Source organism: Dreissena polymorpha, chromosome 1 (assembly GCF_020536995.1).
Source record: "Dreissena polymorpha isolate Duluth1 chromosome 1, UMN_Dpol_1.0, whole genome shotgun sequence".
NCBI lineage: Eukaryota > Metazoa > Mollusca > Bivalvia > Myida > Dreissenidae > Dreissena > Dreissena polymorpha.
Window position 1 is genome coordinate 125,423,472 of NC_068355.1, and position 18,103 is coordinate 125,441,574.

Here is an 18,103-nt window from a genome sequence, read left to right on the forward strand (position 1 = left end):
AAAGGCATATTGCATGGCTATATTTCGTGAAATAAGCGAAAATAGCAAATACCTAACCGTTTTTAAATCTTTGAAACTACCTGAGTGTCTATGAGGAAAAGTTTTGTAAGTTGCACATTTTCAAACACAAATGAATCAAAATTACAAGTGCCATATAATTGATCGGAAAACTGGGCTTAGACTTTGACTCTCAAAAGTTTTAACGCTTACTTTTACAATTTACTAATGCAAAAATAGGAATAACCAGGAACTGGCCAAGGAAAAAAGGGCAAAACAGTCACTCTATTTAACAATACCTGTAAGGCAACCTCCCATTAAATCTCCAACAAACATAATTTATTTCTTCACGTCGGTTTAAAATCCAAAAAAGTAATGCTAGGCAGTTAACTGTCAGATATGTTTGTGAATAAAATTATTTTTTTGAATGGGCATAATTATAATTTTCATACTAAATAATCATTCTTTTCAAATCGTAAAATAATTTAAGTTATTAAAAAATAAAATATATATTATGGCCAAAAAAACTTGACTGTCCAATGATTTCTGCGGACTTGTCCTTAATCACAGTTTAGAGAGGTATTAACCAATTTAATCCTAAAATGTGACCAAAGGCCGACCACTGAAAACATCACAAAGTATCTAAGAGATGTAAGCCTACATGTGAAATTAGGTTCACATCAAAGCAATGGCTGTAATATGATATGATTTGATTGATGTAAATACAATTTGGACACATAACAATTCAATATTGTAAAGCTTCTAAGAGTGTCCAAATAAACTCAAGAATGGGAACACTTTAACAGATACACATGTACCTGTACATATAGCAAGACAGCTTTGTTGTTCTGCTTTATAAGTTGTTCAGAAAGATTGTCTGGCCTATTGTTAGAGTCTTCTTGGATCAGCAACTGTGCATACTGTCCTGTGTTAAACAGCTCCAAACTGGACATGGCGCTAAGACATTATCCTGCAAAAAGAACAACCGTAATAAGAGGGTGATCAGTGCTCCAGCTAGGATTTCAAAAGAGCAGGGGGGGGCTATTTTGTCAAAAGGACACTTTCGAGCGCGCAGTATTTTGTCAAAACGGCACTTTCGAGCGCACAGTTGTATCCGGAATGCTCCCTGTTGCATATTTTATATTATTAATAATTGTTAGAATATATTATTTCCATTCTTAATGAACCATGCAAATAAAATGTATATAATGAGGAATTAACTATTAACAATGTAATATGAGATTTATAAATAATAATACATCTAAAAAAATTAATATATATATTCATTTATTATTTCATCAATTAAAGGGCAGGGAGGGGCCTCGGAAGGGCAGGGAGGGGCTTCCGAAGGGCAGGGAGGGGCTTTAGAAGGGCAGGGTGGGGCGTCCTTTCATTTAGGCCTAGCTGGAGAACTGGGGTGATAGGTTCACCTACATATATGATGAAAATAGCAATATTAAAAACAAGCAATGTGTTTGTGAAACACTATGTCCCCATTTGTACATGTATGACCTTTGACCTTGAAGGATGACCTTGACCTTTACCACTCAAAATGTGCAGCTTCATGAGGTACACTTGCATGCCAAATATCAAGTTGCTAGCTTCAATATTGCAAAAGTGTACATTTAATAAGCGATTTCGACCCATATATTTGACCTTTGACCTTGAAGGATGACCTTGACTTTTCACCACTCAAAATGTGCAGCTCCATGAGATACACATGCATGCCAAATATGAAGTTGCTACATGTATCTTCAATATTGCAAAAGTTATGGCAAATGTTAAAGTTAGGGCAAACAAACCAACAAACAAACCAACAGACAGGGCAAAAACAATTCTATAGTGGGGGACATAAAAATAGAGTTTTTGTTGTTACACAACACCATAGCAATTAGTTTTTACTGTTTTCATTAAGTGGAGAATTTTTTTTTCATCTGCAAAATTATATTTTCACTATATAGTATTATATACATATAGGATCTGACACTAGTTGTCATATCATACCATATTTTATTTAACAAGTTCAGGAATTTTGTTAGTAAGCAAGCCTTTGGCAGATCTTTTTTATCACATGCTTTTGAATGAACAAATTAAATAAATATTTACGCAAACATAATGATAAATCCCGAATGTTGTTAACATTTCGTGACGTCATTTGACATTGCAACGTTATTTCAACTAAATAACAAAAATGCTCTTGGTCAGTCGAACGAAAATAAGCCAATGAAAATGCTTAAAAAGTATAATACACAAGTATACAATAAAAATATTTGTAATGGTTATATTACATGGGAAACAGGTTATGGCATGTGATAAATACATATTTTATATGCAGCAGTTCATGTACATGTACTTGAAGGGAGTATATAAACATAGTTGTATTCAAAACATTCATATACAACACATATTTCAAAAATAAAACATTTCAAAGAAGCTATTTTTACATACTTAATAAATATAATTTTACATGAAAGTACGTGAATATTCTTTCTATATAATATTGCACATATATATGAAAGATAACTAAAGAGTGCTGAATTGTATTATGTATAATTCTCTGATAATGCAGATTTAACAAAAGATTTTACAGATTTCATAAAGAAAGTTTTCAACACGTATTTAAAAAATACATATAAAATGTTATAACACATACACAATGGTGTGATGCAATCAGAGATTGAGAAATCAAAACAAAAATTAACAAGGGACAAAATTGTCACAAAACCAGGTTTTCATTGTGAAAAAAAATCTGATAAAGGGAGACAACTCAATCTGAACTTTTGAAATGAACAAACAAAATTAACCCCCTTTGTAAGTTTGTTTTAAAATAAATCTATTTTTAGTCGTGGCGACCTTGACATTGGAGATATTGACGTGATTCTTTCGTGCGACACACCGTCCCATGATGGTGAACAAATGTGCCAAATGAATTTAAAATCTCATAATGAATGACATAGTTATAGCCCAGACAAGCTCATTTATGGCTATTTTTTACCTTTGAACTCAAGGTGTGACCTTGACCTTGGAGATATTGACGTAATTTTTTCGCGCGACACACCGTCTAATGATGGTTAACAAATGTGCCAAATGATTTTAAAATCTCACAATGAACGACAAAGTTATGGCCCGGACAAGCTTGTTCCGCCCGCCCGCCAGCCCGCCAGCCAGCCCGCCAGCCAGCCCGCCCACATTTGCCAATCTAATAACCAGTTTTTTCCTTCGGAAAACCTGGTTAAAAAACCTGGTTAAAAACCTGGTTAAAAATGCAAAACATCTAAGGTTATCTATATTATGCTTGTAATTTTGTGTTGAAAAAAAAAATGCAAAAAGAAAAAGAAAACAAAGACATTTTCCAGTGGGTATATAATATAGGACCAAGGAGATATAAATTGTACTAACAGATGTTAAAGGCATAGAGAAAATTTAATAGGTACATTTATAACATAGACATTGGTCAGTGTGTATAGATAAACAATGGTGTATAAATTGTAATAACAGATGCAACTCACAACAATCCTCAAGTTTAAAATCTAAGTCTGTGATAAAATGGTAAAGTATAGCTTTAAAAATAAAATAACATTATTTATGGTTCTAGCAGACTTTGTTAAATATCTTGTTAAATATCCAAGAAGAAAACTTGTCTTATCAATGAATGGAAAAGATGGTAACATTTCGTTACTAATTGTTTTAGAGATCTGACATTCCCAGAATAAATGTTCTAAAGTTTCATCACTTTGTTTGCAAAAAGAACATAATGGATCATAGGTAATTTTCATTTTATTTAAGAGACTATTTCTCCAAGTATTCAGTGAATTATTCTGTATTGGAACCACTGAACTTTTACATCATTAGTTATTTAAAAGGGTAACTCAAATATGCTATTCCATTCTTTTTCATAATTGTGGCATTAAGTTTAGTACACCATTTTGCTTTTACTGATGGTTGCTCATTATTTTTATTTATAATGATGTATAGTCTTTTTGCTCCAGATTCTTTTTTCATTATAAGTTGTAATAAAGGCGTCGAAAAAATATGGTGAAAATTAAAATATTATTGTGAAAACACTGAGCTCAAGTGGGGGATTGAACCTCAGACCTCTAGAGTGGTAGTGACAAAGTCAGACACTCTAACCTCGCCACTAAAGAGCTAGCTGAACAGTAATGCTGTTGGAAGTGACCTTAAATCACTACACCCTTCCCCCTCTTAATATTTCAAGGCCCCAGTCCGCTAGTGTCGACTGCCACACAAACGGCTCCCTGAAATCCTTACACAAAGCTCAGACCCATTTGCATGTTCACAGTTTGTGTTTGCCTCGTTGCCATTATTGTGTAAATACGGAGCTCAAGCAGGGAATAAAACCGATAACCTTCATAGTGGTAGTTAGTTCTTCTTGAATGATCTCAGCTTTTATGGGTACATAAGGACAGCTCATTGTTCGTCCTGATTAAATCAAATTCAATGTCAAAATAATAAGTCTCAAGTTTGTCTATAAATTCGATTTCAATCACTCTAAAACAGTGACGCAAACACAATACCTGTTACCATTTATATCAATTTGCATGTTGTTTGTGGATAAATGCTCAAAACAAAAATTTGATTAAAAAACCTTATCAAACCAAAAGTCGAGGTTTTGAATTGATGATTCCATCTTTCTTACGGAGGTTCCTTAGAAAGTCGGTGTGTTACGATTGGTTAATTAGGCACATGATCTATCTTGCAGGGGATTCCGGAGAAAATCGAGTTTCGAATTCAGAATTTTCTGAATACTAGGTTTTTTCAATAGCAAGCACTTACACATTTTCATGAACCGCTGACATGTTTAAAACTTTGGATTTATTATCATTATTATGCGAGCACACCACATCATGTAAGTTGTTTTAATGTGCACATTAGTGATATATATATGATCTGTTTGTGTTTATTTATTCCAGAAAATAGTTAATGTTGCTAATATTACCGATCAAAGTATCCCCCAAAGAGCTAGCTCAACAGCAAGGCTGTTGGAAGTGACCTTAAATCACTACAATGTGTATGAGTGGAAATAACCCAAGTAAATATTTGAGAGTATAATTAAATTTGTGTGTCAAACGATGTGTGTAAACAATATGTATCAATAATTTTTAAACTTTTGTAACGATCTTTCAGGGGTACGAAAACGGGTGGCAGACGTTTCCTCCCCAAGACATTTCCACCCTAGACGTTTCCTCCCTAGACGTTTCCTCCCCAAGACGTTTCCTCCCCAGACGTTTCCTCCCTAGACGTTTCACCCCCATTTTGGGGGTGAAACGTCTACATAATATGAAAATGAATATTAGAATTAGTAATATGTAATTATGCCGGGATATGTAAGAGAAAAAAACTTTATCGATTAGTATTAAAATTGAGTGCATTTTATGTGACTTAATAATTAATTATTCAAAAAAAATTTGATAAATTGAGTCCTGACTGATTAAAATATTAAATAATGATTTTTGATAGTTGTTTGTAGGAAAGCCTCTGACAAATTTTACCAATTAAATAGATCTAATTATAATTGTTCTTATAAGTGCCTGCAATTTTTCTTTCATTAATTCAGAGCATTGAAAATTGAGTAAAAGCACATCTTTGATGTTCTTTGATGGTCATTTTCAGTTGAATAGTATGTTACAAATTAAACAATTATAACTATTGTATTAATGAATTGAGTAAAAGCTAGATTTTTTGTAAATCATTCTTTGTTTTTAAAAAGAATTAAAGGCATAAAATGATAGTTACATAATGAAGATAAGCCATAAGTTGTGATTTTTAATGAAGAATAATAACTATATTCAAATTTTAACTGAAAAACAAATTATTTTGACTAAATAAATATCATATTGGGATTTTCATTTTGATAAAATAAAATTGTTATAAAACATTTAAATTATAATGGCCCAATACAGCTACCATGAACATTTTACATTGAATTTTAGTACTCCGGTGTTACCTTCTAAAAAATACTCTTTAACAAGAGCACCGCATAATGGGTGCCACGCTCAGCTGCGAAAGCTTGTCAGATTTTTTTTTTAGAGGTCACAGTGACCTTGACCTTTGGCCTAGTGACCCAACAAGAGATGTGTTTGTCAGAAACACAATGCCCCCTACTGCGCCGCATTGAAATAAAATTTCTATTTATCATTTGGCAGGTATAGAAATCATCTCCCTTTAAAGGTTATTACTGCCCTTGAATTTTGTCCGATCCAACAAGGGGGGGGGGGGAGGGTCTCACAGTCAATTATGACCATGTCAGACATCACTGACAACCAAGGCCAGAGTTGATCATGTATCTATGGACATAAGTCCACAGGTATGTAATGAACATCAAAGAAATTATAATTATATCCTTGGTCAGCAGCTGGAGCGTGCGTGTCCCGACCGAGGCGAGAGTCACCCGCAGAGGATCTTCTTAGAAGGAACAGAACTTCTGCGGGTGGCTCTGCTAATCCAGCTGAGTCTGCCACCCTCGAGCCGGACGTCTTCCACATTGCTGGGATTGCTGTCTTCCCCAAGATGAAGCGGTCTCGTCAACCGCTGTTTATCGTCGGGAGTTCGCTGACCCGGACCTGCCAGAGGTCCCGTCTGTAGAGGGACGGGGATTGTGGGACAGCGAGATCACCAGTGTGGAGGAAATACGGGGCGGACCTGGAGCTGCTTTTCTGCGCTTAGCAGTCCCTAGAACATCGAGGGGGTGGCCCTATAGACAGACCCTGGGACGGCGGTACTCAGTATGCTCAACGTGCTGTGGAAACCGTCTCTGGGATGAAGACGACGGCTGGTGACTTCGAGCGTGGCCATAAAGTCAGAGTGGCGAGCTGCAGACCCTTGTGAGCTGCATCCAGACAGAATTTTGTCTTTGAGATTGTCTATTGTCTACCAGTGCACATTAAGGTCTCATTGGCCACCGTGCACTGGTCTATTTGGATCTAAATTATATCTTTGGCAAATACCCGGGCAGCCTAAATAAATTTGACCTACTCTGGCTCAAAATTAATCTTTCTCCCCTGAAAGGTCACAGGGGCAGGTCGGACCTCAAAGACCTCGTGAAGAGGCCGGTAGGACCTGTAAATAAACTCTGATACACACACTTTTTTTTTTTTTTTTTTTTCAGAGTTTATTTACAGGTCCTACTGGCCTCTTCACAAGGTCTTTGAGGTCCGACCTGCCCCTGTGACCTTTCAGGGGAGAAAGGTTAATTTTGAGCCAGAGTAGGTCAAATTTACTTAGGCTGCCCAGGTGTACGCCAAATGATTTTTATTTTTAAGAGAGTTCCGTGCACGTTGGCCAATGAGACCTTAATGTGCTCTCTACCATATGGTGGTGATGAGGTGCGGATCCCGCAATGCGTCCCGCACACTACTAATGTACAAGACACTCAACGCGACCCACATCCCATCACCACCCGGTAAGTAAGACCCGGAATACACATACATAACACTCTCACACCCCCCACTCATAACGAGTGATGTGTATGAGAGTGCCACGTCTGTGTGTTCCGGGTCCCTTGATGGTGATCTGTATATGGTTGTGTATAGTATGTGGTATGTGATTGTTGTGCATTTGTCTGGAGCGGAAGAGGAGGTGTCTGTCGGTTATTTACGGTCGTTGGTCAGTCGTGAAGGGCTGTATATTGTTGCAGTTCCCAGATCGCAGAACATGCCGCCCCCACACGAGCGCACCCACGCCGAGCGAGCCCGAGCCCCCCAGCGCCCGCATACGGCCCCGGCCCGAGCCCCCAACCGCCGAAGTCCCTCGAGACAAGCACCCTCATCCACCCTCTCGCTGCGCGCGACAACAGATCAGCCAAGAACCGACAATGGAGCCTGCCAAAGCCCCACCCGGAGTCACCATCGTTCTTTCCCACCCGCCTGCCAAACATCCAGACCATGTATAAAGCTGGGATGTATATATTTTGTAGTTATGCTATATTTGCTATTATAATTGGATAGGTAAAGTAAATAAATGATCTAAGAATGCCGTTGTTATATCATATGATTTATTTATGTTTGATATTATGTTGTAAAACTCAGAGTATTATAGTTTATGGCCTGTATTTTAGCTTTCATTTACCCAAGTGTGGTTGTTGTGCTCTCCGCCCCAGGAGAGGTGTTAGTGGGGATTCGAGCAGGATACAGGAAACGCCCCGATTCCAGAGGCGCCCCTGGTTCTTTTAAGTGCCCGGTTTATAGCACCGATACACTGCACCCCTGTTTAACGTCCCTCGAGGAGGACATATTAGTACATAGTGTTAGTACTGGTATTTATTTATAGTTCTGCTGTCTTGTGTCATAACTTGCGGTGACGTGGGCTCTCTCTGTTGCTGTTTGGTATATAGTTTGAATGGTATTGCGAAGGGCAGGCTAGTTTTTGAAAGATCATGTATTTGATGATAGAAGAGAGGGACTACGTTTGTTTGATTGGGCCGAGATGACTATTTTGTTGGGGGGGGGGGGGTAGACAATTTCTTTGTATATTCTTTTTTTTTGTTGTGTTGAGTGTCTTGTGAGACTGTAGTGTTGTAAGGGCCAGATACACACACACACACACATTATAATTATTTCATTTGAAAAAAAAATTGACAAATCAATCATTTGGGTTATAAATAATCAAAATAATAAATCTGTACAGTAACTGAGAAAAGAACTTCAATTCTTGGCAAGGAAATATATAATATGAGATTTATAATTATATAAATTACTTCCCTTGAAAATAATTGTCTCTAACAAATCTCTATTTTTATTAGCAAATAATTAAAGGCCACTACCATGACTGTAGAATCACCATTCAAAATGTGCAGCTCCATGAGAAACACATGCATGCCAAATATATAAAGTGGCTATGTTCAATATTGAATAATTTACTCCATTTTTAAAGCTTATTACTTCCCTTAAATCTGTATTTTTACCATAGACCGTAAAGGATGACCTTGACCTTTTACCACAATGTGTTTGTCAGAAACACAATGCCGCCTACTGCGCCGCTTTGATTTATTTAACAAAAATATATACATGGGCAGGTCAGATAACTATGTCCATTTAAAGCTCATTACTTCCCTTGACTTTGTTTTTTACACCCTAGACCTGGAAGGATGATGTTCACCTTGAAATTTTACCACTTAAAATGTGCAGCTCCATGAGATACACATGCATGCCATATATCAAGGTGCTATCTTCAATATTTAAAAAGTTATGGCCAATATTAAGGTTTTAGCACGACGCCTACGGTGGACGTCGGACAGTGGACGTCGGACAACGAGCTGGCTATGACAATAGCTCGGGTTTCCTCCGAAAACAGCCTAGCTAAAAATTAAAAGAAACACAAGGCTGAAAATATTTTCAAAACCAGGCAAATAATAGGCAAGTTATGAGTTTGAATTATTTTTCAATATTCTATTAATTAGGTAAACTTTTGACCACGCCCCATTTTCTGAATTTCATTTTGATGTATATACCCTATACTTGACGGCGTCATACATGATACAATGAGGCGCCTTTAAACAATTTAAGATTTCAAATTTAACAATCATATAATAAAAAGTTTGACACTAATATGTTTAGTTATGCAGAATATTTACTATTTACTATTACTTTTTACCATCCCAATTTAAAAATTAATTTAATCTGTAGCCAAAACAATGTGACAGCATTTTAATGTTTTCGCTAATATTAAGTAACAACACACACCTACCATTGGTTTACTCCCGATTGTCCTACATTTTTATTTTAAGAGTAAAAAATCGATAACGGAAAAGACAGGTAAGTCGCATATCTGGGGCTCGAAAAGGGGTATTTATTTCGTGTATTTATTTGATTAAATTAACATAACATAAACACAAAAGTGTTTCTCGATAAATATTTTATTTTTATTCTCTTCCATTAGAGGGAATATAGACACACTTTATTAACATTTTATATTTAATCACCAATCGATTTAATACCTATAAAATGCAATATGAATGTATTAAAAAAATCAGACAATCTCAGGTAATTTGTTTATTTAACAATCACCATTTATTCTTAATATTTCGATTCAAAGCATCAATCGTTCAATCCGTTATTTAATCTCCCCTCTGAATAAAGATTCTGTATACTTTAATTCGAATGGCATACTAACAATACTTCGCATGTTGTAAAATCAATGAGTATACAAGTATACATACTTAGTACAAATCTGAATCCGTCAAGCAAAATGCTCATCCCTTCGTGTTTATAAGTAAATACAGCAACGTGGCATTTTGAAAAAAGTGAAGTTAGGTTAATTTGTTGATAACGCATGGATATATATTAATGCATGTTTGAGATGTTCGACTGTTATTTAATTATATAAAATAACAGTTTTTATTTATCTTATTTTTTAAATTTATATTGTATTTATGTTACAGCAGACAAACAATAGATAATCATCGTTTTATACTTTGATCGTAGTTAATCATAATAAATCCTAGACATGATATTTTTTATACTTGTATTTCCCATCTTACGCCTCTTCACACCTATTTGAACGGTGTATTGAATTTCTAAATGTGGGACAATCGGGACGACACCCTACCATTATACAAGATAATCAGGCACTTATGGTGCAATATACAAGGGTTGATTAGCTTAGCAAGTGTTTTATACAAGATAACAGCAGATAATATCTACGTCTCTGATAACAGCTATTGCATAATGGGTACTTGAGGTGCAATATACAGGCCCTTTAATCAGCATTGATGAGATTAGGTGACATCTTTATAGGGGGATAGTCATTCATAAGATGAGATTAGCACATTATCATACAAAAAACATTTTTAAATAGTTTTAAATATTAATTTTAATAAGTGAATTAATTTAAATTGACTTAATTAATAGTTTTTATATATGGTAGTCATAGATGCATCCTTAACAGGGGCAGATTTAAAAGATATGATACACTTTCGACATCTTTTTCATTTGTTAATACAAATAAATCTTTCATTTATCTTCATGACCATTATGTAGGCTGTTGTCAAAACAGTTCTGAAATTAATATAAATGTGATTAAACAAATTTTCAATTCACCAATTAAACCTATTTAATTGGATTAAAAACATCAAACAACTACAGTTCCACAACCCTGCCCAGGTTTACTCAAAGTGAAATAAGGTGGTAATTGTGTATTCAAAATGGGTCTGGATGACACAGTATTCTCGGTTGCATTTGTGCTCCCAAATGAGCAACATGTATAAGATACTCAGTAAGATTTTCAGAATATTCCATTTATTTCACTAGTACACCAACATGCAATTACTAGTGATTTACATGCATTCCTTACACAGTTAAACCAACAAAAAAAAGAACTGTAGAACCAAAAAAAACACGAACAAGCTGCTTCATAAGTAAGATTAATTAAAGACTTCATAAACAAAATAATCAATTTGATAATAAATCAACATTATTCTTCAATCAAACAATCATTAATTTATTGGGGGGGGGGGGGGGGACGTCTGCACTAAAACTAAAATGGGGGGAAACGTCTGGGGAGGAAACGTCTTGGGGGGGGGGGGAACGTCTTGGTGGAAACGTCCGGAAACCTACGAAAACTATCAACCATACGGCATATAGATAACTCGCTTCTTACTTACAGACACAAACACTATTTCTCTCTTTATGTATTGATTATGGATACAGATTTATATATCAAACCATTACTCAGGTTAGAGAAACTATGTTGTTAACGAGGTCAAATTTTGTCGTGAATTAAATTTCCCTCTGTGATCTTATTTTTTAAATGAATGATTTGTGAAAGACACAAAAGGTTACAACACAGTAAACAATTTGAGACCCGATATATTTTAAGGCAGTGGCTAGTCGTACGACAATAGGCTAGCCGTACGGCTCTGTACGTATAGCCTTTTTTATGGAGATTGTCTAGCCGAACGGCTGTTATAACACATAAATATTTTGATTAATTACTGATCTACGTGCAGATTCCAAAATTTCTAGCCTTTAAACTAGCTCGCGTAGTCGTCGTCACGGAATTTGCAGTCTGGTTTATGTTTCGTCGTTGTTGGAAATCCGATTCGTGCATAGTATATAAAGGGTGTAAACATGAGAACATGAAATTGTAAATTTATTTCGCCAAACAACAATTACAATTTACAGCAATAAATAGAAATCACAGTTATGGAGTATATAGATACGCATTGTACATGCAAATATCAAATGTTTACAATAAATATATATCTAGTACATAATCTTAACTAAGTCAATAAAAATTGCGACATCACAGTGAGAAAAGTTTATAACAAAACAAATTAAAGGAAACTTAACGTGAAAAGGATCAAACGATAAAAGAGAATGGGAAACGTTAACTGACATACATTTTAAAAAGTATTATAGAACGAAAACAATTAAATATGATTGTATTGCTTTCAGATAATAGCACTCGACAAAAGCATATACCACATGAAGTTATATACCCTATTTTCACAATATGAGGCACCATTTAACGACATGTAATGTCAACTATGCAAACAACTAAATCATTGGAACGACAATCATTGCATTTTGATGTGTAATTTGATGCAGCGGCAACAAAGACGCTGATAAGAAATTGTGAATACACAGGCTTATCCGTGTCTTTGTTGTTCGCATGTATGATACATGCATATCTTAAATCATGTCACTTTAAAGAACCGCCGTGCGCGATGCACTAGAAATCACACCATATACAAACTTCACTTAATCCACCGATATTATACATTTGTACATTAATATGACACGGTTCGCTCAAACCGAAGAAAAAACAATGATAATTGTCTTAAATTTGATTAAAAGCAGAGTTTGTGGTATATAAAGTTTGCACACCTTACTTAGGAACGTCGACTAATTAAATAATGAAATAAGCAACCGTATTACATGAAAGGAAGCCGTAATAGATAAAGAACTTTTAAACTTTTATGAGCTTAAACAAACTTATTACCGACAATTCTATACGTTATAAGCCGTACGGCTATACACTCTCCATAGGAAAGGCTATGCGTACAGAGCCGTACGGCTAGCCTATTGTCTAGCCGTACGGAGCCGTACGACTAGCCTCTTGTCTAGCCGTACGGGGCCGTACGACTAGCCACTGCCTTTTTTAAATAGCTATTTTTTTTTTAGATAAAGATAGCAAACACATAATTTTATAATGGCGGTTTGAAATACGCAAAAGCTTTCGACGGATATTTAACACATTTTTTTAAATAATTAACCTTGTTGGCGGCTAATCCATAGCCCGTCTGAAAGTCTCTGTTCATGAATCCCGGATATCATTTCTTACTGTCGCTGAATGATCTACTACGGACCCCGTTAGTGTTATCACCTATGCATCGATTGATCTTAAACGCGATGCCGGACAGTCCATAGACGCGTACTCGCGATATAGATATAAGGAAAACGTGATAACACATTGAACTTTATGACGGCAACGCTAGATTACGAGAAAAACACGAGTGTACGACACTTATAATGTATGCGTTATAATTTGGTATTATCATAAGAGTGCTGTTGCAATTTTACCATTACAACATTGTGCTATCGTGTCATCGCGTTTTTGTTATCGTATTGTCACGTTATCATTATCGTATTGTCACGAACCATCTTCGCACTGTCACGCGTTATCATCATCATCATACTGCCGCGTTTTCATTATCGTGATTTCGCGTTAAAGTAATCGTCCTTTTACATTATCGTCATCGTCCTGTCTGATGATCATGATCGTACTATCTAATAAGCAGAATGTGCGTTCGCGTTATCGCTCGTACATCATGATACAGTAATCTTTCTATCGCGTTATCTTTCATACCACAGGCAGCAGTATCATAAATTTGCCCCCCTCCCCGGAACCCTACCCCCCACCCGAGCTTATCCCAGGGGTTCCAGATTGTTTAATGTACACCTATTGTGTATGGTTTGACTTTTCAACAACGAATATTGACAAAAATTCATAGTTTGAAAAAATAACCCTCGTATAGGTATTATATATACATATAATACCATAATACTTAATGTGATATCTTAAATGTTAAAAGCCTTGGTCTTTCAAAATGATTATCGTCCTTCATATCGACAATGGGCAACTATATTTTTAAGTGAGGCACAGACACTGACACGTTCTTTTGTTCGTAACTTACCCGGTATTTCGTTCCGGTGACACGCTTGTTTTAACATCAGTTCGTTCGTTCATACAGGTCTTCCTTCAAATAGGCATATATACATACAGGCTTTAAGGTGGCTTAGACTTGAATTAATGAACTCGCAAGTTTACCAATTTGATTATCACATTCTTGGGATTAACCCTAAGTCTATGTTACAAATACAAACCAAATAATACAATGTATACACTGACTGCCTGTGGTATACTAATGATCAATACCGTTCAACAAGCAAGTCACAGCGTGTATAGGATTGATTAAGCTGCTTATTTTCGATCCGATGTCAAATATCGATTTTTAACCAGGTTTTCCGAAGGAAAAACTGGTTATTAGATTGGCGAATGCGGGCGGGCTGTCGGGCTGGCTGGCGGGCTGGCGGGCTGGCTGGCGGGCTGGCGGGCGGGCGGAACAAGCTTGTCCGGGCCATAGCTATGTCGTTCATTGTCAGATTTTAAAATCATTTGGCACATTTGTTCACCATCATTGGACGGTGTGTCGCGCGAAATAATTACGTCGATATCTCCAAGGTCAAGGTCACACTTTGAGTTCAAAGGTCAAAAATGGCCATAAATGAGCTTGTCCTGGCCATAACTATGTCATTCATTGTGAGATTTTAAAATCATTTGGCACATTTGTTCACCATCATGGGACGGTGTGTCGCACGAAAGAATCACGCCAATATCTCCAATGTCAAGGTCGCCACGACTAAAAATAGATTTTAAAAAAAAACTTACAAAGGGGGTTAATTTTGTTTGTTCATTTCAAAAGTTCAGTTTGACTTTTCTCCCTTTATCAGATTTGTTTTCACAATGAAAACCTGGTTTTGTGACAATTTTGTCCCTTGTTGCTTTTGTATTGCTTGATAGACGAAAAATTATTATTGATTGAATTAAATATGCGTTAAATAACTTGAGTGTCAAACGTTAAAATTAACATGTCAATTCGTTGTAAAAGCTTAAATGATCGCGTTCCGGGAAAACTTGACATAATGCATAATAATAATAATAATAATAATAATAATAATAATAATAATAATAATAATAATAATAATAATAATTTTATTTGTGCACATAACATAATACTACAATCCATATGAACATTTATTAACAATTCAGAAATATCACAGATAGTCACCATCATAGATAATAATACATATATACATATATATATATATATATATATATATATATATATATATATATATATATATATATATATATATATATATATATATATATATATATATATATATATATATATATATATATATATGGTTTATATTATATTACACTTTATCACACTTATTGTTCAAAATTAAATTATATTGAAATATAGATATAAAAAATCACTGGATAACCCGTAAAGTTTTGACGAAAGATCGTACAAAACTTATCTCCAACGCATGTGCGTAAAGTGTCGTCCCAGATTAGCCTGTGCAGTCCACACATGCTAATCAGGGACGACACTTTCCGCCTAAATTGGATTTTTGCTAAGAAGAGACTTCATTTAAACGAAAAGTGTCATAAAAGCGGAAAGTGTCGTCCCTGAGTAGCCTGTGCGAACTGCACAGGCTAATCTGGGACGACACTTTCCGCAGATGAATTAAGCCCAGTTTTCTCAGAACAAGGTTCATACAATAATTACCTGGGAGCTCTGCGCTAACGCAGCTGTTTGTAAATGAACTTGCGAAATTGATACGACAACAAATGTTGAAATGGTTATAAGTAAAGCATCTGAAATAAAAATAAAATGAAGTTTAACAATTATAATACCGGAAAATTCTATTACAAAGCTTTAATGTTTGTGTGATTCCTTCTATTAACAGTTATTGTAATTAAGATCTGTGTTTTTATGTTGAGATGTATATTGTTTTTTTTTTAAAGATTTGCTGATATGTGTGTGGCTTCACGTTTGGAACTATAACTAAACGTTCTTAAAATGTGATGACCTGATTTTACAGTACCCATCACAAAAACACATTTGGCCTTTTTATTGTATTGTTTAGTCCAAGTCTCACTATTGCCGGTAGATCCCCGGTCCATCCCGGTTTGCTTACGCCGGTCGACCGGCGAGAACCGGGATGATTCGTAGATTTTTTTTAACGCGGTCACACTATTTCCCGTTGCCGCCCCGGTTGAAGCCGGTCATCAGCCCGACAGAGTCCCCGTCAATCCCGGACTGGCTACGGTTTATCCCGGTGAAGCCCCGGCAGAGCCCCGATTGTCGCCGGTAATGCCCCGATTGAGCCCCGGTGAAAGCCGGCAGCGTCCCGGCAGAGCCCCGGTAAACAAGTACTTGGTGTTTTTGGAAAAGATCGAAAAAACGCTCCCACAGTGGGGATCAAACCGTGACACCCCGGTCGCTCGGCGAACACCATATCCACTACGCCACGGCGACCTATTGTATTGTTTGTGTCGCGATATTGCAGTTCATTTTCGTCGAGTGCACCGGAGTCTAGGTCTGTTTGTTACCGATGTGAAGTACACTGCATTTCGTTTTTCATGTCTCATGCGGAGGTTAATGTTAAACGGGGAATCAAACCTGAGTCCAGGAGTTTTGGAACCTGTGTGTTGCTGCTAGACCAAGAACCAGCTCTGCATGTGTTTGTTTTTTCGAGAACGCAGAAGGCGGATGTTAAAGCAGTGCGTGAGCTTCCTGGTTGGTAATTTCCATATTTGACGTCACCTGACCATTTGCAAATTATATTCGTAATCGTTATTACTTCAGGGGAAATATAAGCTGACATATTATGAACAAACACTTTTTTGTTGTATTAATGTACATAATATGTACCGGTAATGTAGGTAAAGACGAGCATTGATTTTATAATTTGTCAGCGGTCGTTTTAAATAATTTTAATTTGAAAATAAGAATGTCTTCGTTGAAACGGATGAATTGTGCATTCATATTAATGTCTGGATGAATACTATTTATTCACATTTGTGGTCATTTTCCACTAGGGCCCCTGGTGGGTGCGGGGATCCAGGGGGGGGGGGGGGCGAAGCTCCACGATTTATGTGATTTTGAAGGCTTTGACAACCACTTCTCGAGCATGTTACGCCTTGTGTACGTTTTGGCGTTTGCGCATCCATATTTGTTGACGTAAAATGCAGCGACAAGAGATTCAATGTGCAAAAAGAGGGAAACATCAGAATCGCAAAGTTCGACTTGAAAAAAACGGGCGATAGAGAGTCTAAAGTTAAAACATTTAGCGATTGTCTGTGATTAGCGGGATATGTTGTGTACGAAAAAGAAGAAAAATGAGTTTAAATAGGTGATTTAGATCTAGTTAAGCGTGAAACATCAAATTAATTGACTTAACTTTTGCGTTTTTAGGGGGGGGGGGCGTACGCCGCGGCCGCCCCCTTGGAACCGCCTATTATTAATAAAACAAATAACGCAAAGGTATCACAGGTTAATTTAACTATCTCTCTTAACAGTTCAGTTAATCAATCGCCATTTCGTCCCACGTAATATAAAGTTGTGGCCTTCATTGAAAACATACGAGATGTATGTTGTTATACTAAGGTATATTTCGGCTAGTATACTTTTTGCGGCATTTAAAAATAAATGCATTGTTTTCAAGTGCCACTTCGTCGCTTGATTACTATAGTGCTCTAACTACCAATTTCATTTTTTGGAGAAAAATGCATTTAAAGGTTTAACCTTTATTTTCTCAGTTATTTATGCACGTATGTGGACAAAAATATACCGGAGTGTTTATCAGCAAACAGAGAATATGAATATAATTAAATATTTACTTTAGTAAATTATATGTTAATGCTATTTGCAATTTTATGTATGGAGATAGAGCATTCTGCTATTTTTTATAAAAAATCGTTAATTACTTTGCTCTAAGTCCCGGAGATGGTGCAGTACAGCATTCACCCGTTTGCAAAAATGTGGGAGATGGAGCAAAATAGAATCGAAAAA

General features: G+C 36.1%; 1 protein-coding gene across 3 annotated transcripts in view; it reads right to left on the reverse strand.

Moving 5' to 3' along the window:
- Positions 1–11,772, reverse strand: part of LOC127848868 (uncharacterized) — a 29,937-nt gene extending 18,165 nt beyond the window's left edge. Inside the window, exons 1-2 of one of the 3 annotated variants that reach the window (XM_052381543.1) lie at positions 11,682–11,772; positions 816–967 (exon numbers count right to left, since the gene is read on the reverse strand). In XM_052381543.1, coding sequence (XP_052237503.1) covers positions 816–950 — 135 coding nt within the window. In that variant the 5' untranslated portion in view covers positions 951–967; positions 11,682–11,772. Of the gene's footprint in view, positions 1–815; positions 968–10,560; positions 10,601–11,614 lie in introns of those variants that run through there. The other 2 variants (XM_052381549.1, XM_052381535.1) reach the window with 2 other exon arrangements.
- Positions 11,773–18,103: the final 6,331 nt, after the last annotated feature.